The sequence below is a fragment of the Lissotriton helveticus genome, chromosome 9 (assembly GCF_964261635.1).
Source record: "Lissotriton helveticus chromosome 9, aLisHel1.1, whole genome shotgun sequence".
NCBI lineage: Eukaryota > Metazoa > Chordata > Amphibia > Caudata > Salamandridae > Lissotriton > Lissotriton helveticus.
Window position 1 is genome coordinate 1,284,975,690 of NC_136070.1, and position 23,675 is coordinate 1,284,999,364.

At 52.0% G+C, this 23,675-nt stretch overlaps 1 protein-coding gene across 2 annotated transcripts in view; it reads left to right on the forward strand.

Moving 5' to 3' along the window:
• The window catches only part of LOC144782495 (semaphorin-3A-like), a 267,163-nt gene that overhangs the window by 162,390 nt on the left and 81,098 nt on the right, over window positions 1-23,675 (forward strand). For both annotated transcript variants that reach the window (XM_078661881.1, XM_078661882.1), the window contains one exon: window positions 897-1,016. In XM_078661881.1, the coding sequence (XP_078518007.1) occupies window positions 897-1,016 (120 nt within the window). The remainder of the gene's footprint in view (window positions 1-896; window positions 1,017-23,675) is intronic.

Here is a 23,675-nt window from a genome sequence, read left to right on the forward strand (position 1 = left end):
CCTCTTAGTTAAGTTGAGATGTGGTAAGGTTTCTAGGTTCAGATATGGCCTGGTGGTTGAGGTGTGTCCATTGTTACGTTGGGATGAGGTCTTATGGCTGCTATGTTGTCTGTAAGTTGACATGCATTGGAACGATTGAAGTGTTGGCTTGGCCTTGAGTTGTGCTGTTGCCTTGTGGCTGAGGTGTGTCCATTGTTACGTTGGGATAAGGTCTGATAGTTGCTCTGTTGTCTGTAAGTTGGCATGCATTGGAATGATTGAAGTGTTGGCTTGGCCTTGAGTTGTGCTGTTGCCTTGTGGCTGAGGTGTGTCCATTGTTACGTTGGGATGAGGTCTTATGGCTGCTATGTTGTCTGTAAGTTGACATTCATTGGAACGATTGAAGTGTTGGTTTGGCCTTGAGTTGTGCTGTTGCCTTGTGGCTGAGGTGTGTCCATTGTTACGTTGGGATGAGGTCTGATAGTTGCTCTGTTGTCTGTAAGTTGACAAGCAGTGGGACGGTTGAAGTGTTGTCTTGTCCACGAGTTGTGATGTGAACTTGTCTGGTCTAATTTGTTACATTGAGATGTGGTCTGGTGTTTGAGGTATGAACTCCTGGTTACGCTGTGATGTCGTCTGGTGTCTGAATAGAGATATGTTGTCTGCTGCCTTGGTTGAGATATGGCCTCGTGCTTGAGGGGTGGCTTATTACAAAGTTGGGGGTGTGATATTGTGTTTAAATTAACATGTGGGCCACTAACTACATTGCCATGATAGACAGATCACTTTATTTGGTAAGAGTAACTTACAAGATCATGGAAATGGGAAGAACCCCATTATCAAGCACCTTGGACTGGATATTAACCATGTTATTTACCTTTTACTAACAACAATTATATTTTTTTATTTTCCTTCAGTTGGACTGTGCCAATTTTCTTCGTGTTCTCCACCTCTACAACCAAACCCACCTCTTTGCCTGCGGAACCGGCGCTTTTCACCCCAGGTGTGCGTTCATTGACGTGAGCGTTTTTCATCAGGTAAGTCCCATGTTCAGCACAGTACACATCTGTTGCAGAGAGACATCTGTCTCCTGCAGAGCGTGATCGCCCTGGTCAGTCAATGAATGTGCTTGGGTTCTGCTGCGCTTGGCAGAGGATGTCAGGGTGGGCATAAGTAGAGGCGACCAGGCTTCCAAGAGACTAGGAGACCACCCCACAGCCCTGCTGCACTGAACATGTCTGGGGCAAATTTACAAGCCCCTTGTGACACATTTACGCCACCGTTGCGTCACTTCTGTGATGCAGCAGCAGCATAAATCATGCGCCATGTTGGCGCGGTATTTACAACGTGATGCATCTAGAGAGATGTGTCACGTTGTAAACCCCTGCACCACATTCAACCTGTGTCAGGTTTCATGTGGGCGTTCCAGCGCAGGGTGGGTGTTCCCTCGTAGGTAGGCCTCGTAAAAGTGACGCAGTGAAAGCTACAAGATTTCACGGAGTCACTTTTATGGCAATGCTGCGTCAAAACCCTGCACCTGCTTGAAGCAGGCGTAAGTAGTGACGCGGCATGTTAGGCATAGGGTACTCGAGCCTTGCTGGAGCCGCGTCGCGCTTGCGACGGGACTCTGCTAGGGGATACGACACACATCTGCACAGGTGGTTTTGCCTGTCGCAAGTGTTCTGGAGCATCCCTGCTGATTTTCAGAGATGCGCCAGACTTTGTAAATCTCCCATCCAAAACTGCCCCCTACTGGTGAAGCCTGGAAATACAATTTGCTTCCTACACAGCTAATGGAGACAGATATTATTGTCAACCAGGCACCTGACCTGGAGCGGACGCGCAGTCAAGGAAGACGCGCTAGCCAAGACAGTGCACGCTGTGTGTTGTAAGCTCTGTTCTTAATCGTTTTCAACTTTTAAAAGCATTTTAAAGCATTTTACTTCTTTTAAACATTTGAGTGTCTATTTCCTCCGCATTTTCCGCGCTAATCACTTCCTCCTCTCTTGACTGGTCCTGCTCTCCTCCCCCGCACGCTCTCACGTGGTCTAACGACCGTGAGCGTGTCAGCTGCTGCACAGCAGGGCTGATTGGCGGGTAGGAGCCAGGGGTCACGGGGGCACAAAAGTCGCACGCTGGAACGGACGCGCGCAGTTGGTGCGCCGCTGCACGCGAAGGCGCGCCTAAGTCAAGCCCGTATGCGCCCGTCCGTGCCCGACCAGGCCCAGGGGCCAGACCCTCTGGCCAACTAAGGGCTAACACAAGTATCAAACTTAGATCCTTTAATCACAGACCTTGCCCCTTGAAAACCGAGACAATAACGTCACTCAAGAGAGAAGGTCTCCTCCTCCCTCTGAAGGGAGAGACATCTGATTCCAACCCAGCTCACATTCTGGGCCACCTTCATCCCAATAGCACTGATACCCTGAAACTATCAGTCCTGAATACTCGCTCACTACAGAAACACGCCGTTGAGATCCTCACGCTCCTACAAGATGAGGCCCCAGATATACTAGCCCTGTCGGAAACGTGGCTGGACGAAGACTGCGCCCCATTATACTGGTCGCACTACCCGATGGCTATGACGCCTTCTGGCATGACAGGCCGGCAGGAAAAAGAGGAGGTGGGGTGGCGTTCCTATTCAAAAAGCACCTGACCTTGGAAAGAGTGTCTGATGAATCACTGGAAGGGGCAGACACTTTGACTATCAAGGTCTGTCACCACTCATCAAGTATAACTATCACTATTGTGTATCGCCCACCTAAATGCTTCCCACACTTTATAGATCTCCTGACCGAATACGTATCTAATCTCTGCTTACGCTTCCAACAACTCCTGGTGGTGGGAGACTTCACCTTTCACTGGGATCAACAACCCAAAGAGGCCCAGGCCCGACAACTGGAGGAGACATTCACCAATCTGGGGCTCTCCCAGCTAGTAACTACTCCCACGCACGAGCGAGGACATATCCTAAACCTGGTCTGGTCCACTACCCCTCTTATGACACTTACGGACATCAGCCCTTGTGCATGGTCTGACCACTTCTGTATCAATATGATACTTCCTTTCACTAAGTGCAATGCTCAACCCCCCTCGAACTGGAAATACGTTCGTAAGTAGTCAAAAATAGAGGGCCCGCCACTAATAAGCACCCTCCGAGATTGCCCACTCAACAAGCCAGAGACAGCGGACATTGATGAGTGGTCCGGAGCCATTTCCAGCCGGCTTCGTTCTGCCATCAATAAAATTGCCCTAGAAAGAAAAATAAAAACTAGCAATAAAGGCAAAGGCGCCCCATGGTTCACGGAAGAACTCAGGGCCTTAAAGAGTGCGCTCCGTCACCACGAACGACAGTGGGGCAAAAACTATGAACCCCAGGCCCTATCAGAGTATAGAGTAAAAATCGCCATCTACAAAAAAGCGCTCCTCTGTATGAAGGCGGATTATTATGAAAACAGGATCCTAGTAGCAACCAATAAACAAAAACAAACGTTTAAAATCCTGAAAGAATTAAGCCAAAAACAATCACTGTTAACACCATCCAACCAAGAACAATGCAATCACTTTTTATCATATTTCTCCAATAAAATCCAGGACATACTGACTGAGATTGACAATTCCCCAGTTAAGCAACCACCCAATGTAGAGGAGGCCTCTCAGGAAAAGAGAGTAGAAGTCCTCTCATCCTTCCAAATCCTCGACTTGGATACCCTCCGACGCTTGGCCAAGAAGATCAAATCTGGCTCACCTGCCGACCCCTGCCCCCCTAGAATCTTTAACCTAGCTCTCCCAGAAATTGAGGAGGAAATCCTCGCCCTGCTGGACTTCTCCTTGGAGACTGGGGAGGTCCTAAGTTACTTTAAGGAAGCCAGAATTATCCCCCACTCAAAAAGGCTGGTGTGGCTACATCCAATATGAAAAACTACAGACCCATTTCCCAACTCCCCTTTCTCGCAAAAATCTTAGAGCAGCATGTCCTGCAAAATCTTTCCAGGTGCATGGAGTATCACCACCTCCTGGGGGACAGGCAGGCTGGTTTCCGAGCTCACCATAGTACAGAATTGATGATGCTATCGGTGCTTAATGATATCAGACTGACTGCTGACAACAAAAAGCCTTGCGTCCCAGTCCTCCTTGACCTGTCGGCAGCGTACGACACGGTCAGCCACGCCCTAGTCCTGGTAAGATTAAGAACAATTGGAATAGGGGGATCTGTCATACAATGGATCACCTCATTCCTGACGAACCACACCCAAAAAATTCAGATGGGCGACCGGGTCTCAGAGAGAGGGCCTATTCCCTGTCGAGTCCCATAAGGGTCAGCTCTATCACCCCTCCAATTTAACATATATCTCAGTCCTCTAATTAATGCCCTCACGACTATGGAGTGCCAAGTTTTCAATTATGCAGACGACAGACAGATCATCCTGCAAATTGAAAACACACTTCAAGCACACTCCCGGGCGAAAGAGTTATTACGATTCACGTTCAACTGGATGACGGCCAATTCACTTAAGATTAACCCCGACAAAACCGAGGTCCTAGCCATGACGGCTGTTCACAACCCTTGGAACTCCCTCTACTGTCCTCAGGAGCTGGGTGACGCTCCAGCCCCCGTCCCAGTGGTTAAAAGTCTGGGAATCAAAGTGGACACCAAGCTTACATTGGCCAATCAAGATTCCACTGTATTTAGTACCTGCGTGGGCGTACTCAGGCTACTAAGAAGACTCTCCCCTATCCTCTCATTCTCCACCATGAGAACAGTTGTGACCGCCATGATATTGGCTCGCCTTGACTATGCCAATTCGCTCTACATTGGACTCCCAGACTCCCTAGTGGGCAAACTCCAGATAGTTATGAATGATGCTGCCAGGCTCATTTTCAAACTACCCAGGCACAGGCGAACATCACCCCTCCATCAACGCCTCCACTGGCTGCCCATAAAACAAAGGGCCAAATTTAAGGGCCTCTGTATCGTTCGCAAGGCCATTCACGGCCAGGCACCCATGTATATCAAACAATGACTTGAGAAATACGTGCCAGGCCGCTCGCTAAGGTCCTCAACGGAGAGCCTCTTAAAATGCACACGTTTCAACTACGTCACCAAAGGAGGACAAGCCTTCTCCACCCTCCTACCCACTCTCTGGAACAGGCTGCCGAGCCAACTCCGCGCGGAAAGCCGCCTTCTTCCTTTCAGAAAGCAACTAAAACCATTCTTTACATAGATGTTTGGGCATAACTGTCTCCTAATTGCCTTGATCCTTCGCTGTTCTTCTTGCAGCGCTTAGAGACCTTTCGGTATTAAGCGCTCAACAAATCCAAATTAACATAACATAACATAACTGTTTGCTGTTGGTTAGACTCTGAAGGCGTCCTTCCTCCTCCATAACCCGCAGTGTGAGCTTGTACGCTCACCCAAACAGCGCCCCTGCTGGTGAGACGCTGAAGGCGTCCTTCCACCACCATAGCCCACAGTGTATGCTTGGATGCTCCCCCAAACAGCGCCCCTGCTGGCGTCCTTCCACCACCATAGCCCACAGTGTGAGCTTGTACGCTCACCCAAACAGTACTCCTGCTGGTGAGACACTGAAGGCGTCCTTCCTCCTCCATAACCCGCAGTGTGAGCTTGTACGCTCACCCAAACAGTACTCCTGCTGGTGAGACGCTGAAGGCGTCCTTCCTCCTCCATAGCCCGCAGTGTGAGCTTGTACGCTGCGCCAAACAGCGCCCCTGCTGGTGAGACACTGAAGGCATCCTCCCTCCTCCATAACCCGCAGTGTGAGCTTGTACGCTCCGCCAAACAGCGCCCCTGCTGGTGAGATATTCATTGGTTTCTAATCTCGAATTCTACATAGTTCACAGACCGTGCTTTAACTCCCAAGAAGTACTAGTACCTTAAGTGGGCCAGCACTTGTCAGGCCTGAGCCCCAGGAATGCAAACATGCATTGGCAAAGCCAATAGCCCTAACTTAGTATGCTGACACATGCAGACACAAGCATACACAAATGTGAAGTGTGCCAGCCAGTATGTGTATATATTAGCACATCAAAGCTTGACGCCGTGGCTTTGCCAATGCTTTTTTTTTTACTTGTTGGAGCTCTCCATCTCCACTGCTGTCGCTGCACTCTCAGCTGTACAGTCTTTCCACAAATCTTCTTGCAGCACAAACACAAAGCAGATAAATATAACTTCAGCTCATTAACAATGCATGTTGCTGCTGGAATTATGAAGAGCACTTGACTCTAATTCACGTCACCGTCTTCATTTTGTGATCTGTTGCTCCGCCACCGACTGGGCACACGTTGACTACATCATGCTGTAGACATCTCTGTCCATGAACTGTTGGTCGCAGATGGACGTTCAACCATTCTGTAGATGGTCAGCATGCCATAGACATCTCGACGAAAGAACTGGTGGTCGCAGATGGACATTTAAACATAATGCAGGTTTGGGCTCCAACTCAAGCTCTGCTCAGTCAGGACCCAGAGCCCATCTATGGAGAACCAAATCAGAAAAACAACCCTTCAGGTTATTCTCACCCACAGATACTGCGTCAAGGATCACTATTACATCTTAAACAGGGGTAATATACTTTGCCTATTCAAACATATCTCCACCTTGCCCAAACAAAATCGGACGGCCTAGCTTGGGTCAAGTTTCTGAGCACTTTGCAGCAGATCGCCATTGAAATCAACGACGATTCCCGACACCTAAAGACACCTATGCACCCGGCTCCCCTGGGTGAGGTAACTCGAGTACTCCGGTGCTCCCATGGGTGTTGGCCCTAGAAACCCTTAAGTCTAAAGGGGGTTTGCTGAAAGTCCTAAGTGTCCCTAATCTTTAAATTTCCAAACGCAACTTTCCCAATAGAAGCGAACAGCGATTCGTGGCTGTGTTCTCACACTGCACGCGTCCCCTGTGGGTCCCCTGTGTCACTACCTTGGATGGTTCCTTGTGGTCCCAGCGATTCTACAGGCTCTAGGTCTTGTGTCTAGTCAAGTCGTGGTTCTTACACCACTTTCTTAATATATGGTTTGGTACGCCCCTAGGGCTCAACGTATATTGTTATTTACTGTAATATATTAAGTGTAACATAGGTGCTTACACCTCTAGCCTCATAAAGAGACTAGTAGAGTGTGTTTAGAATAAATACATATATTTTATATATATACCTGGTGTGGTTGTCCTTTCATTTGGTCATTCAAGAGATTATAGACTGGTAAAACAAGCTGCTTGACACTCCTTCAAGACTTAGCCCGAAGGCTGCTCTCCACAGCTACCACTAGGATAGCTTTCAAATAAGGTTGTCTTTAACCTATCACCTCTAAGGGGTTGCTTGGACTGGTGCAAGGTGCCCACTATAACTAGTGGACAGCATATATCAGGCCAACTTCTCATATTGGTGTGCAACAGTTGGGATTCAAACTTTCCATTGTTTTACCAGATAATCACAAGTGAGTGACTAACTGAAAACCACTAAAGGTACCAATGGTACATATAATACAAGCTTAAACTACAGTAAGTTCTACTGAAATTAGAGTTGTGTGTCAAGGGCTTATCACACTATTTCTACAACTCAAGAGAGTTTAGTAGACCACACTAGAGTAGGTTGGTGCATACACCACGCCACACTAGTGATGTCTTCAAGGCCAGGAACCAGTGGGCTACTGACATCCAAGTATGACAAGCTCCCATTCTTGGAATGGAGAGCATTGTGTACTACTAGGATATTGAAGCAGGCAAAAGTGCCAACACCCAACGCCTCATAGAGGTGCTACTGCTGGATGAACTCAGACAGACCTCATGGTCTGAAGGGGTAGGCAGAGTGGGTGGGGCAGCAGATGAGGAAAGGCCCAGGGGTGAAGATACCCAGGACCTGACCTCTGAAGCTGGTCAGGAAGATGACAATGATCTTAACCTGGAAGATGCAACTCAACCTGGAGAGGAGGAAGATGGCCACGAGGGCCCTCTCTTTGTTCCACCTGGGAGAGTTGGAGGTGTGCCTAGAAGGTCAAGATTTCCTGCTCAGGAGTCTGTCCATTCTGACACATCTGTAGGGAGCTCTATTCCTTCCTACAGGAGGGAAACCTCCCATGAGAGGAGAGAAAGGCTGCTCAAGTATGAGGAAGCCCAGCTTAGAATCCGAAGGGAGCATATGGCCTTAGAAAGAGAGGCCTAGAGCTTCAGAGAACTAGAAAGAAGCTGGGGCTAGAGCCAACTGGTGGCAGCAACTTCCTTAGTGGTAGAGAAAGATCTCATGACCATAGGAACCTAAGCAAGATTGTCCCTTCCTACCAAAGTAGGGATGACATCCACAAATGGATTACTGCACTGGAAAGGGCCTGCAAAGTTCAGAAGGTCCGCCAGGGGCAGTGGGCAGCTATCTTGTGGCTCATCTTTGCAGACAAAGGTGGAGACAAGCTGTTGGACCCGGCCCTTTGGGCAGGTTCACCCGAGACTTTTTGCTTTTTCCTAGCCTCTTTCTGGAACCTGGGTTGGTGATTTTAGGCCTCTGCGCACTTTTTCACTGTGGTACAGTGTAAAGTGCGTGTGCTCTCTGTGTATGTGTGGTGAGTGACCTGCCCTCCCATAGGAATGAATGGGGAATATGTGTGTCCATGGTAGTTCCTGATGTGTGGGGAGTGCAGGGTCGAGTTTGATATGTGCGAACTCGGGAGAATGAATGCTGCATGATGGTGTATGCGGCATGGTTGTGTCTAGTCTAGAAGTACCACTTTTAGAAGTGGGTATATTTGTGTAGTGAGGCTGCTGGCACGTGATTGGCTGGTGAGCCTGGCCCAGGAGTGCCTGGGCCTGTTTGTGGATTGACTGTCTGGTTTGAGTGTGACAGGGGCTGCAGAGCCCCAGGAGGTTGTCTGAGTCAGCCCGTGGATAAAAGGCAGCATCTGCTGCCAGGGAAGTGGGAGGAGATTAGCACCTGATAGTGAAGGGCTGTGCCTGCCTGCCACAATGCTGGCTCCACCCCCCGCTGGGCGACTGTCACCTCTGTCCCTGATACTGAAGGGACTTCCCTCTAAACCAGTCTAGCTGGTTCTCACACTGAGACTTCAAAGACTTCAAAGACTTTTCTGTGTATAAGAAGGGGCTGTGTCCCCTTCCAAAATGTTCTTGTTTTTGGACTTGAATCTGCCAGGGGCGTGCTGCTGATGGGGCTCAGGGGAATCCCTGAGCCCTGCCCAGCCCCTGGACTCCTGATGGACTTTCCTGGACTCCTGGGGGACCCCTCTGCCCTGCCTGGGCTGATGTGGGGACTTGGCTTTGCCCCCCCCTGGGAAGCTCTGGGACCTTTGCAGCATGGAGAAGCTGCATGTCCCTGCAGAGAGCGCTTTATTTTGACTTGAACCCTCTTTGCTGCCTGCTGGCGCTTGGGAGCGCTTGATTCGTATTTCTAGCGCCTGGAAGCGCTGTGGGTCTCCCATGAGCGCCTGGGAGCGCTCTGTCTGGTTGCTAGCGCTGGGAGCGCCGTGGATTGCCCGTGGGCGCTTAAGAGCACTTTGTTTTGCAGAGGCCGGTGCCCACCCGGCATGACCAGCGCGACCGAGGACTTCCCAAGCGCTGGGAGCGCTTTATTTTTAAGGCCGGTGCCCACCCGACATGGAAATCACCGCCGCTGCCCGAGACGAAGATCCATCACCGTTTTTAGCTCACTGCACCATCCCAGTTCAGACCCTGGCTACATGCAAATTAGTCTGTCCCTGGCCCAGTGTATCATGGGAATTCTTTACTGGAAAGGAAACAAGCTTCCGAGACGAAGCATCGAAGGGGCCGCGCTATGATTGGCCCTCAGTTGGGGGCTCGTCCCGGTGGGCCGCGCTGCCATTGGCTGGCCGGTCCGGGATTGTGTGATGATGTTTCCCCGGGCCGCGCTGTGATTGGCTGCCGGCCCGGGGAAGGAGGAAGAATGATGGCGGCCGGTCGCAGGGCATCTCTGTGCTGAGGGAGCCCCGGAGGAACGGAGTTGTGGCTGAGAGCCCCGGGTCCCAGGAGGGGGCCCGGGTGAAGCGGGAGAAGCCTTGCAGCCTGTGTCTGGCGGAGGGGGCGGGAGGCACAATGCCGGTGCCTGCCCCTCCGCGCTGCTCTTCAGAAGCGCCGCCCGAGGTCCGGTGAGTGTGGGGGCTTCTTTTTGGGTGCCTCGAGGCACCGTGCTCTGTCCTTGTCTGGAGCGGCCCCGTATGGCAGCGGGCCGCGCCCACCTTGCCCCGCCTTCTGTTTCGAGCCCCCGAGGCTCCGGGGGCATGTGCAAATACAGAGCCCAGAGAGGCTCTTGCGGGCATGTTTGGCATCCCGAGTCCCCCGAGGGGGACTCCAACGAGGGCAGCCTTTAGATGGGGCGTCGGGGCACATGGTCAGTGCCCACCCCCGGCCTCCTGCCGGCACGTGCAATTTAGAGCCCTGAGAGGCTCCAACGTGGGGGCAGAATTGTGGAGAGAGCCTGTGTGGCTCAGAGGGCCATTATAGTGTTTAGAGCCACGGAGGCTCCGAGGGGGCATCTCTTTGTTTAGAGCCACGAAGGCTCAGAGGGGGCATTTCTTTGTGTAGAGCCCCGAGGCTCCCTGCCCCATGATGATTAGAGCCCGGTGAGGCTCTTGGGGGGACACCAGTGATTTTAGAGCCTGTTTGGCTCGAATGTGGCTCCAGCGACAGGCGCAGTTTTGGTCGCAGGTTGGCTGATGTCCCAGCTGCCCAGCAATTAGTGGGCAGCTGCACCGTTTAGGTTTTGTGTGATTCCCAGGTGCCCAGCAAGTAGTGGGCACCTGCACCGTTTAGGCCCCTGACATTTGGACGCAGGGCATCTGAGCCCCAACAAGGCCAGTTGGCCTAGGGACTGCCACAGGTGGTGGCTTATGTAAGGTTGTGCGCAATTGTATGGTTTTTATTCCTGCACCTCTGAATGTTTAGGCATCATGTGACTTTTGTGCTATTGTATTGTTATGGTACCTCTGAATGTATTTTTATTGCATCATGTGCCTTATTCTTAACACTGCTGAATGTGTAGGTTTATACATTATGTGTTTCCCTTTACTACTCCTCTGAATGTGATTTATGCATCATGGGTAATGTGTTCTTTATTAGACCCCTAAATGCTGTGTGATACTTAGGTGGTTGTTCTTTTTAGTACAGGTGGTCCTAGTAAGGTCCTGGCTCCTGTTACCAGTGGTTACTGGTTGTGATCTTTGAATATTATTTTATGTTACACTTTATCTTTATTCTAGAAGTGCTATTTCTGATTCTGACAGGCGCCCATGTGGCCCTGTCCTGTGTAAATAATCCCTTATGAATGTTGCCCATGCCAGTTGGCACAATGTTGATGTGTGATTTTGATCTGATGTGTGTTTACAATACAAAAGTTATTTTAATATAACCTTGTGTGGAGTCCCTTTTGTGGTGTGCCTAGGATGTTGTTGCTGTTGTGTGCTGGCGCAAATACTTAACACATTGCCTCCGAGTTTAGCCTTGCTGCTCGTGCCAAGCTGCCAAGGGGGTGAGCAGGGGTTATCTTGGCGTGTGACTTCCTTGCCCTGACTAGAATGGTGGTTTCTGCCTGGCTTTGGCGTCAGCCTTAGCCTACCAGAAATAGCCAGTTCTAACATTGTTGGTCAGTGGTGCGGATTTGGACTTGTGTTTGCGCAGTGCCACAGCGACAACTGGCTACATTACAAAAACTCTGCAATTTATTTTCAGATAGTCACATGTTTGGGATTATTGTTTTTGGTTTTGTTTTTCCTCGAGTGTCATTTTCAGATGGTGTATCTGCGCTTTTTGTTTAGTGGCAGATGAGAGAAAATGACAGGGCGGGACGCCAGTAGAGAGGGGAGGTTCCCATAGATTAGGAATCCCTTGCTGGGTCCAATGCCCAATCCCTATTCCTGTCCCTGTGTGGGTAGATGGAAGAGAGGGAGTGTGGAGGAGAAGTAGCTTGCTTGGGAGGGTGGTTATCCCCTAAGTGTAGTGTGTGTGTGTGTCTGGATTCCCCAGTATGGTAGGATCCAGTGGTGGCAGCTTAAATGTGTCCAGTGCGTGAATTCCCATTCCCAGTTCCCAGAGTATGGTGCCTGGTGCTCAGTAAGAGGGTGACAGGTTGAGAGTCAGGGGCCGTGAGGAACTGTCTCACCAGTCTGGAGGGGGAGTGTGTGGATGAGTGGTGTCTTGAACTAGAGGAGTTGGTGTGAGGTTTTTTTTTAGGAGCTTGCACGGGAGGTGTACCTCTGGTAGTGTGCAGGAGGTCCTGCAGAGGCACTGGACAAGAAGGTGGATGTCTGGCGGTGTGCTAGATGTCTTGCAGAGGCATTAGGGAGTGATTCTAAAAGTAGTAACTTGTGTATCTGATGATCCTGTGTAGGTGAAGAGGTTCATGTGTAGCCCAGCTAGGTCCCATTAGGATGGTAGGGCTGTAGGGGCTCACGTCCTGTCTCAGTGGAGGCGGAGTGAGTGTGGGGCGGTGTGTCCCACGTTGGCCCGAAACCCTGTCTCAGGGCCTGGAGGGTTCCCTAAGGTAGCGCCAGGTCAGGGGCCTAGGCTGTACTTACAAGTCATTTGAGGAGGATCTTCCTGTGTCTAGAGGACGGGGAGTGTCTTTAACCAGAACTCCGGCGGTCCTAGTGTTGGGCAGTACCGCTCCTAAGTGGAGGGTGCAGAAGTCCTGGCTCGCTGAGCATTTGACCGTCTAGAGTGCTTGACCATTTGTGGGGCCTCTGCAGGTCGTTCCCCGAGGAGGGGGAAAGCCAGGTTGGGGTTGTAGCCTGACCTGGAAGGAGTGCTGGAGGAGAGTGTGTCACTGATACGCCGCTGGCGTGTGCTCTGTCTAGCCTGAGACATACTGGGCCTGTAATCATGGAACTGGAAGGGGGTGCAGAGGGACGGTGTACTTCTGACCCCGGTGCAACCTGAGGGTTTATATCCTAGTTTGGGAGATTAGGAAGCTTCCAGGTCAAGAGGAATATATACCAAAGTGGATCAGCTGAACAGACTGAGGGGGCTGCCCTTGCTCTGTGTTCTGGGGCCCACCTGCAGTTTGTTGTTTCCACTAAGGTAGGGGAAAGGGGGCTTTGCTGTGTGCTGTATCCCCCCACCTGCTTGAAGAGGGACTGTGCTGTGTGCTTTGTACCTCAGGAGTGAAATAGTTTCCAGGTGGTAGACCAGTAACGGAGTGAGGTCCTGATCTGGTGTCAGAGTTATGTTCTGGTGAGTGCTTCCCTGTGAGGGTGCGGGAACCCAGGAGTAGAGCTAGGGTGGGGCATTCTTGCCCGTGACCTCTGGTCAGCCTGAGGGTGTGGTCCCTGGGTTGAAGGATCAGTGGTAGTTGTAGCTACACTGAGAGAGAGAGTGGAGAATGGCTATTGTGTCCAGGGGCTACTGCCCCCGCTCTGTGGATTGGTTAGGACCTGTGATATTTGGATGGCCTAGGGCCTAGTCCTGGCTATGGATGACTAGAGAGTACCAGTGGGGTATTCTAGTTGTGACAGAGAGTTCTTGTTGAGGGAAATCTATGTGGGTTCAGAGTGGCGAAAAATAGGAGGGTGTCCCTGCCGTGCGGGCCCGTATCTGTGTTTTGTCGCCCAAAGCAGTGAAGCCCATCAGTGGAGTGATTGGTCTACCCTGCGTTTTGGCTGGAAGGGGGTTGTGTTGGACTCGGCCCTTTGGGCAGGTTCACCCCGAGACTTTTTGCTTTTTCCTAGCCTGTTTCTGGAACCTGGGTTGGTGATTTTAGGCCTCTGTGCACTTTTTCACTGTGGTACAGTGTAAAGTGTGTGTGCTCTCTGTGTATGTGTGGTGAGTGACCTGCCCTCCCATAGGAATGAATGGGGAATATGTATGCCCATGGTAGTTCCTGATGTGTGGGGAGTGCAGGGTCGAGTTTGATATGTGCGAACTCGGGAGAATGAATGCTGCATGATGGTGTATGCGGCATGGTTGTGTCTAGTCTAGAAGTACCACTTTTAGAAGTGGGTATATTTGTGTAGTGAGGCTGCTGGCACGTGATTTGGCTGGTGAGCCTGGCCCAGGAGTGCCTGGGCCTGTTTGTGGATTGTCCCTTCCTACCAAAGTAGGGATGACATCCACAAATGGATTACTGCACTGGAAAAGGCCTGCAAAGTTCAGAAGGTCCGCCAGGGGCAGTGGGCAGCTATCTTGTGGCTCATCTTTGCAGACAAAGGTGGAGACAAGCTGTTGGACCCGGCCCTTTGGGCAGGTTCACCCGAGACTTTTTGCTTTTTCCTAGCCTCTTTCTGGAACCTGGGTTGGTGATTTTAGGCCTCTGCGCACTTTTTCACTGTGGTACAGTGTAAAGTGCGTGTGCTCTCTGTGTATGTGTGGTGAGTGACCTGCCCTCCCATAGGAATGAATGGGGAATATGTGTGTCCATGGTAGTTCCTGATGTGTGGGGAGTGCAGGGTCGAGTTTGATATGTGCGAACTCGGGAGAATGAATGCTGCATGATGGTGTATGCGGCATGGTTGTGTCTAGTCTAGAAGTACCACTTTTAGAAGTGGGTATATTTGTGTAGTGAGGCTGCTGGCACGTGATTGGCTGGTGAGCCTGGCCCAGGAGTGCCTGGGCCTGTTTGTGGATTGACTGTCTGGTTTGAGTGTGACAGGGGCTGCAGAGCCCCAGGAGGTTGTCTGAGTCAGCCCGTGGATAAAAGGCAGCATCTGCTGCCAGGGAAGTGGGAGGAGATTAGCACCTGATAGTGAAGGGCTGTGCCTGCCTGCCACAATGCTGGCTCCACCCCCCGCTGGGCGACTGTCACCTCTGTCCCTGATACTGAAGGGACTTCCCTCTAAACCAGTCTAGCTGGTTCTCACACTGAGACTTCAAAGACTTCAAAGACTTTTCTGTGTATAAGAAGGGGCTGTGTCCCCTTCCAAAATGTTCTTGTTTTTGGACTTGAATCTGCCAGGGGCGTGCTGCTGATGGGGCTCAGGGGAATCCCTGAGCCCTGCCCAGCCCCTGGACTCCTGATGGACTTTCCTGGACTCCTGGGGGACCCCTCTGCCCTGCCTGGGCTGATGTGGGGACTTGGCTTTGCCCCCCCCTGGGAAGCTCTGGGACCTTTGCAGCATGGAGAAGCTGCATGTCCCTGCAGAGAGCGCTTTATTTTGACTTGAACCCTCTTTGCTGCCTGCTGGCGCTTGGGAGCGCTTGATTCGTATTTCTAGCGCCTGGAAGCGCTGTGGGTCTCCCATGAGCGCCTGGGAGCGCTCTGTCTGGTTGCTAGCGCTGGGAGCGCCGTGGATTGCCCGTGGGCGCTTAAGAGCACTTTGTTTTGCAGAGGCCGGTGCCCACCCGGCATGACCAGCGCGACCGAGGACTTCCCAAGCGCTGGGAGCGCTTTATTTTTAAGGCCGGTGCCCACCCGACATGGAAATCACCGCCGCTGCCCGAGACGAAGATCCATCACCGTTTCTAGCTCACTGCACCATCCCAGTTCAGACCCTGGCTACATGCAAATTAGTCTGTCCCTGGCCCAGTGTATCATGGGAATTCTTTACTGGAAAGGAAACAAGCTTCCGAGACGAAGCATCGAAGGGGCCGCGCTAGGATTGGCCCTCAGTTGGGGGCTCGTCCCGGTGGGCCGCGCTGCCATTGGCTGGCCGGTCCGGGATTGTGTGATGATGTTTCCCCGGGCCGCGCTGTGATTGGCTGCCGGCCCGGGGAAGGAGGAAGAATGATGGCGGCCGGTCGCAGGGCATCTCTGTGCTGAGGGAGCCCCGGAGGAACGGAGTTGTGGCTGAGAGCCCCGGGTCCCAGGAGGGGGCCCGGGTGAAGCGGGAGAAGCCTTGCAGCCTGTGTCTGGCGGAGGGGGCGGGAGGCACAATGCCGGTGCCTGCCCCTCCGCGCTGCTCTTCAGAAGCGCCGCCCGAGGTCCGGTGAGTGTGGGGGCTTCTTTTTGGGTGCCTCGAGGCACCGTGCTCTGTCCTTGTCTGGAGCGGCCCCGTATGGCAGCGGGCCGCGCCCACCTTGCCCCGCCTTCTGTTTCGAGCCCCCGAGGCTCCGGGGGCATGTGCAAATACAGAGCCCAGAGAGGCTCTTGCGGGCATGTTTGGCATCCCGAGTCCCCCGAGGGGGACTCCAACGAGGGCAGCCTTTAGATGGGGCGTCGGGGCACATGGTCAGTGCCCACCCCCGGCCTCCTGCCGGCACGTGCAATTTAGAGCCCTGAGAGGCTCCAACGTGGGGGCAGAATTGTGGAGAGAGCCTGTGTGGCTCAGAGGGCCATTATAGTGTTTAGAGCCACGGAGGCTCCGAGGGGGCATCTCTTTGTTTAGAGCCACGAAGGCTCAGAGGGGGCATTTCTTTGTGTAGAGCCCCGAGGCTCCCTGCCCCATGATGATTAGAGCCCGGTGAGGCTCTTGGGGGGACACCAGTGATTTTAGAGCCTGTTTGGCTCGAATGTGGCTCCAGCGACAGGCGCAGTTTTGGTCGCAGGTTGGCTGATGTCCCAGCTGCCCAGCAATTAGTGGGCAGCTGCACCGTTTAGGTTTTGTGTGATTCCCAGGTGCCCAGCAAGTAGTGGGCACCTGCACCGTTTAGGCCCCTGACATTTGGACGCAGGGCATCTGAGCCCCAACAAGGCCAGTTGGCCTAGGGACTGCCACAGGTGGTGGCTTATGTAAGGTTGTGCGCAATTGTATGGTTTTTATTCCTGCACCTCTGAATGTTTAGGCATCATGTGACTTTTGTGCTATTGTATTGTTATGGTACCTCTGAATGTATTTTTATTGCATCATGTGCCTTATTCTTAACACTGCTGAATGTGTAGGTTTATACATTATGTGTTTCCCTTTACTACTCCTCTGAATGTGATTTATGCATCATGGGTAATGTGTTCTTTATTAGACCCCTAAATGCTGTGTGATACTTAGGTGGTTGTTCTTTTTAGTACAGGTGGTCCTAGTAAGGTCCTGGCTCCTGTTACCAGTGGTTACTGGTTGTGATCTTTGAATATTATTTTATGTTACACTTTATCTTTATTCTAGAAGTGCTATTTCTGATTCTGACAGGCGCCCATGTGGCCCTGTCCTGTGTAAATAATCCCTTATGAATGTTGCCCGTGCCAGTTGGCACAATGTTGATGTGTGATTTTGATCTGATGTGTGTTTACAATACAAAAGTTATTTTAATATAACCTTGTGTGGAGTCCCTTTTGTGGTGTGCCTAGGATGTTGTTGCTGTTGTGTGCTGGCGCAAATACTTAACACATTGCCTCCGAGTTTAGCCTTGCTGCTCGTGCCAAGCTACCAAGGGGGTGAGCAGGGGTTATCTTGGCGTGTGACTTCCTTGCCCTGACTAGAATGGTGGTTTCTGCCTGGCTTTGGCGTCAGCCTTAGCCTACCAGAAATAGCCAGTTCTAACATTGTTGGTCAGCGGTGCGGATTTGGACTTGTGTTTGCGCAGTGCCACAGCGACAACTGGCTACATTACAAAAACTCTGCAATTTATTTTCAGATAGTCACATGTTTGGGATTATTGTTTTTGGTTTTGTTTTTCCTCGAGTGTCATTTTCAGATGGTGTATCTGCGCTTTTTGTTTAGTGGCAGATGAGAGAAAATGACAGGGCGGGACGCCAGTAGAGAGGGGAGGTTCCCATAGATTAGGAATCCCTTGCTGGGTCCAATGCCCAATCCCTATTCCTGTCCCTGTGTGGGTAGATGGAAGAGAGGGAGTGTGGAGGAGAAGTAGCTTGCTTGGGAGGGTGGTTATCCCCTAAGTGTAGTGCGTGTGTGTGTCTGGATTCCCCAGTATGGTAGGATCCAGTGGTGGCAGCTTAAATGTGTCCAGTGCGTGAATTCCCATTCCCAGTTCCCAGAGTATGGTGCCTGGTGCTCAGTAAGAGGGTGACAGGTTGAGAGTCAGGGGCCGTGAGGAACTGTCTCACCAGTCTGGAGGGGGAGTGTGTGGATGAGTGGTGTCTTGAACTAGAGGAGTTGGTGTGAGGTTTTTTTTTAGGAGCTTGCACGGGAGGTGTACCTCTGGTAGTGTGCAGGAGGTCCTGCAGAGGCACTGGACAAGAAGGTGGATGTCTGGCGGTGTGCTAGATGTCTTGCAGAGGCATTAGGGAGTGATTCTAAAAGTAGTAACTTGTGTATCTGATGATCCTGTGTAGGTGAAGAGGTTCATGTGTAGCCCAGCTAGGTCCCATTAGGATGGTAGGGCTGTAGGGGCTCACGTCCTGTCTCAGTGGAGGCGGAGTGAGTGTGGGGCGGTGTGTCCCACGTTGGCCCGAAACCCTGTCTCAGGGCCTGGAGGGTTCCCTAAGGGAGCACCAGGTCAGGGGCCTAGGCTGTACTTACAAGTCATTTGAGGAGGATCTTCCTGTGTCTAGAGGACGGGGAGTGTCTTTAACAAGAACTCCGGCGGTCCTAGTGTTGGGCAGTACCGCTCCTATGTGGAGGGTGCAGAAGTCCTGGCTCGCTGAGCATTTGACCGTCTAGAGTGCTTGACCATTTGTGGGGCCTCTGCAGGTCGTTCCCCGAGGAGGGGGAAAGCCAGGTTGGGGTTGTAGCCTGACCTGGAAGGAGTGCTGGAGGCGAGTGTGTCGCTGATACGCCGCTGGCGTGTGCTCTGTCTAGCCTGAGACATACTGGGCCTGTAATCATGGAACTGGAAGGGGGTGCAGAGGGACGGTGTACTTCTGACCCCGGTGCAACCTGAGGGTTTATATCCTAGTTTGGGAGATTAGGAAGCTTCCAGGTCAAGAGGAATATATACCAAAGTGGATCAGCTGAACAGACTGAGGGGGCTGCCCTTGCTCTGTGTTCTGGGGCCCACCTGCAGTTTGTTGTTTCCACTAAGGTAGGGGAAAGGGGGCTTTGCTGTGTGCTGTATCCCCCCACCTGCTTGAAGAGGGACTGTGCTGTGTGCTTTGTACCTCAGGAGTGAAATAGTTTCCAGGTGGTAGACCAGTGATGGAGTGAGGTCCTGATCTGGTGTCAGAGTTATGTTCTGGTGAGTGCTTCCCTGTGAGGGTGCGGGAACCCAGGAGTAGAGCTAGGGTGGGGCATTCTTGCCCGTGACCTCTGGTCAGCCTGAGGGTGTGGTCCCTGGGTTGAAGGATCAGTGGTAGTTGTAGCTACACTGAGAGAGAGAGTGGAGAATGGCTATTGTGTCCAGGGGCTACTGCCCCCGCTCTGTGGATTGGTTAGGACCTGTGATATTTGGATGGCCTAGGGCCTGGTCCTGGCTATGGATGACTAGAGAGTACCAGTGGGGTATTCTAGTTGTGACAGAGAGTTCTTGTTGAGGGAAATCTATGTGGGTTCAGAGTGGCGAAAAATAGGAGGGTGTCCCTGCCGTGCGGGCCCGTATCCGAGTTTTGTCGCCCAAAGCAGTGAAGCCCATCAGTGGAGTGATTGGTCTACCCTGCGTTTTGGCTGGAAGGGGGTTGTGTTGGACTCGGCCCTTTGGGCAGGTTCACCCCGAGACTTTTTGCTTTTTCCTAGCCTGTTTCTGGAACCTGGGTTGGTGATTTTAGGCCTCTGTGCACTTTTTCACTGTGGTACAGTGTAAAGTGTGTGTGCTCTCTGTGTATGTGTGGTGAGTGACCTGCCCTCCCATAGGAATGAATGGGGAATATGTATGCCCATGGTAGTTCCTGATGTGTGGGGAGTGCAGGGTCGAGTTTGATATGTGCGAACTCGGGAGAATGAATGCTGCATGATGGTGTATGCGGCATGGTTGTGTCTAGTCTAGAAGTACCACTTTTAGAAGTGGGTATATTTGTGTAGTGAGGCTGCTGGCACGTGATTGGCTGGTGAGCCTGGCCCAGGAGTGCCTGGGCCTGTTTGTGGATTGACTGTCTGGTTTGAGTGTGACAGGGGCTGCAGAGCCCCAGGAGGTTGTCTGAGTCAGCCCGTGGATGAAAGGCAGCATCTGCTGCCAGGGAAGTGGGAGGAGATTAGCACCTGATAGTGAAGGGCTCTGCCTGCCTGCCACAATGCTGGCTCCACCCCCCCGCTGGGCGACTGTCACCTCTGTCCCTGATACTGAAGGGACTTCCCTCTAAACCAGTCTAGCTGGTTCTCACACTGAGACTTCAAAGACTTCAAAGACTTTTCTGTGTATAAGAAGGGGCTGTGTCCCCTTCCAAAATGTTCTTGTTTTTGAACTTGAATCTGCCAGGGGCGTGCTGCTGATGGGGCTCAGGGGAATCCCTGAGCCCTGCCCAGCCCCTGGACTCCTGATGGACTTTCCTGGACTCCTGGGGGACCCCTCTGCCCTGCCTGGGCTGATGGGGGGACTTGGCTTTGCCCCCCCTGGGAAGCTCTGGGACCTTTGCAGCATGGAGAAGCTGCATGTCCCTGCAGAGAGCGCTTTATTTTGACTTGAACCCTCTTTGCTGCCTGCTGGCGCTTGGGAGCGCTTGATTCGTATTTCTAGCGCCTGGAAGCGCTGTGGGTCTCCCTGAGTGCGTGGGAGCGCCGTGGATTGCCTGTGGGCGCTTAAGAGCGCTTTGTTTTGCAGAGGCCGGTGCCCACCCGGCATGACCAGCGCGACCGAGGACTTCCCAAGCGCTGGGAGCGCTTTATTTTTAAGGCCGGTGCCCACCCGACATGGAAATCACCGCCGCTGCCCGAGACGAAGCATCTAAGGGGCCGCGCTAGGATTGGCCCGCAGTTGGGGGCTCGTCCCGGTGGGCCGCGCTGCCATTGGCTGGCCGGTCCGGGATTGTGTGATGATGTTTCCCCGGGCCGCGCTGTGATTGGCTGCCGGCCCGGGGAAGGAGGAAGAATGATGGCGGCCGGTCGCGGGGCTCCTCTGTGCTGAGGGAGCCTTGGAGGAACGGAGTTGTGGCTGAGAGCCCCGGGTCCCAGGAGGGGGCCCGGGTGAAGCGGGAGAAGCCTTGCAGCCTGTGTCTGGCGGAGGGGGCGGGAGGCACAATGCCGGTGCCTGCCCCTCCGCGCTGCTCTTCAGAAGCGCCGCCCGAGGTCCGGTGAGTGTGGGGGCTTCTTTTTGGGTGCCTCGAGGCACCGTGCTCTGTCCTCGTCTGGAGCGGCCCCGTCTGGCAGCGGGCCGCGCCCACCTTGCCCCGCCTTCTGTTTCGAGCCCCCGAGGCTCCGGGGGCATGTGCAAATACAGAGCCCAGAGAGGCTCTTGCGGGCATGTTTGGCATCCCGAGTCCCCCGAGGGGGACTCCAACGAGGGCAGCCTTTAGATGGGGCGTCGGGGCACATGGTCGGTGCCCGCCCCCGGCCTCCTGCCGGCACGTGCAATTTAGAGCCCTGAGAGGCTCTAACGTGGGGGCAGAATTGTGGAGAGAGCCTGTGTGGCTCAGAGGGCCATTATAGTGTTTAGAGCCACGGAGGCTCCGAGGGGGCATCTCTTTGTTTAGAGCCACGAAGGCTCAGAGGGGGCATTTCTTTGTGTAGAGCCCCGAGGCTCCCTGCCCCATGATGATTAGAGCCCGGTGAGGCTCTTGGGAGAACACCAGTGATTTTAGAGCCTGTGTGGCTCGAATGTGGCTCCAGCGACAGGCGCAGTTTTGGTCGCAGGTTGGCTGATGTCCCAGCTGCCCAGCAATTAGTGGGCAGCTGCACCGTTTAGGTTTTGTGTGATTCCCAGGTGCCCAGCAAGTAGTGGTCACCTGCACCGTTTAGGCCCCTGACATTTGGACGCAGGGCGTCTGAGCCCCAACAAGGCCAGTTGGCCTAGGGACTGCCACAGGTGGTGGCTTATGCAAGGTTGTGCGCAATTGTATGGTTTTTATTCCTGCACCTCTAAATGTTTAGGCATCATGTGACCTTTGTACTATTGTATTGTTATGGTACCTCTGAATGTATTTTTATTGCATCATGTGCCTTATTCTTAACACTGCTGAATGTGTAGGTTTATACATTATGTGTTTCCCTTTACTACTCCTCTGAATGTGATTTATGCATCATGGGTAATGTGTTCTTTCTTAGACCCCTAAATGCTGTGTGATACTTAGGTGGTTGTTCTTTTTAGTACAGGTGGTCCTAGTAAGGTCCTGGTTCCTGTTACCAGTGGTTACTGGTTGTGATCTTTGAATATTATTTTATGTTACACTTTATCTTTATTCTAGAAGTGCTATTTCTGATTCTGACAGGCGCCCATGTGGCCCTGTCCTGTGTAAATAATCCCTTATGAATGTTGCCCATGCCAGTTGGCACAATGTTCATGTGTGATTTTGATCTGATGTGTGTTTACGATACAAAAGTTATTTTAATATAACCTTGTGTGGAGTTCCTTTTGTGGTGTGCCTAGGATGTTGTTGCTGTTGTGTGCTGGCGCAAATACTTAACACATTGCCTCCGAGTTTAGCCTTGCTGCTCGTGCCAAGCTAGCAAGGGGGTGAGCAGGGGTTATCTTGGCGTGTGACTTCCTTGCCCTGACTAGAATGGTGGTTTCTGCCTGGCTTTGGCGTCAGCCTTAGCCTACCAGAAATAGCCAGTTCTAACACAAGCTCCTCACAGTTAGAGAGGAGGATGCTGAAAAGTACAAAGTCCTGAAGAATGTTCTGATTGAAGTGTTTGGCCTAACCACTGAACAATACAGGATAAAGTTCAGAGATACCCAAAAGGCTCAGACTCAGGACTGGGTTGACGTTGTTGATTGTGCTACTAAGGCTCAGGGGGGCTGGTCACTTGGAATTAAGGTGTGTGATTGCAAAGTATTCTACAACTTAATTATGAGGGAGCAAATCCTTAATATTTGTCAAATTCAGATGTTGCATTAGTACCTGGTGGACTCTGTTCTGACCTCTCCCCAAGGATTGGGAAAGACAGCAGACAAATGGGTCAGAACCAGGGTGAAGGAGAAGGTTCAGAACCAAGGTGGTGGCCAAAAGAAGCTGGATTCTAAAAACTCTGATAAGGGTGGGGAAAAGGGTAAAGACCAGAAGTCTTCTCAAGGTCCCCAAAAATCTGCATCTGGAGGGGAATCCCAATCATCCAAAGGAAAAGGCCAAAAGAAACCATGGTGTAAAATCTGTAAACAGAAAACCCATTGGACTAGTGATTGTAATAGGTTCAAAGACTCAACTCCAGCCACCATTGCTCCTAAGGTAACTTCCCCAAAGTTCAGCTCCAAGTGGTGGTACTCAGAATAAGGGTGTAGTAGGGTTAACCATTGGTTCTGAGATGGACTCTGGTCTAGTCAGAGTTCCAACTCAGGCTGTACTGATCTGTGATGGAGGCATGGATATTTCCTCCTTTGTGAGTCCCAGTAATCTGGGCAAATACATACAGCAGCCTTTGAATAATGGAAAAGAGGCTTTGGCATTCAGGGACACAGAGGCCAGTGTCACAAGACCTTGCGGCTCCTGAGCAGACCACACTTGGTGAAATGTACCAAGTGACCAATGCTAGCAGTGTCAGGACTGACCATGCCCTGACAGTTGTTAATTTCTCCTGGGGAAGGGTAACTGGCCTCAAGAAGGTTGTGGTAAGTGCAGACCTCCCTGTTGAATGCTTGCTTGGCAATGATCTAGAGACTTCAGATTGGGTTGAAGTGCAGCTCAGGACTCATGCAGAAATATTAGGAATCCCTGCACATGTGTTTGTTGTGACCAGGTCACAGGCAAAGATGTCAAAAACAGAACAGGCACTGGATTCAGGAAGAATGGACCAGGTGCCTTCCAAGAAGAGTAGCAGTAGGGTAAAGGCAGTGCCTTCCCCCCGGACTCAGAGTACAGATCAGTCTCTTGAGGGAGATG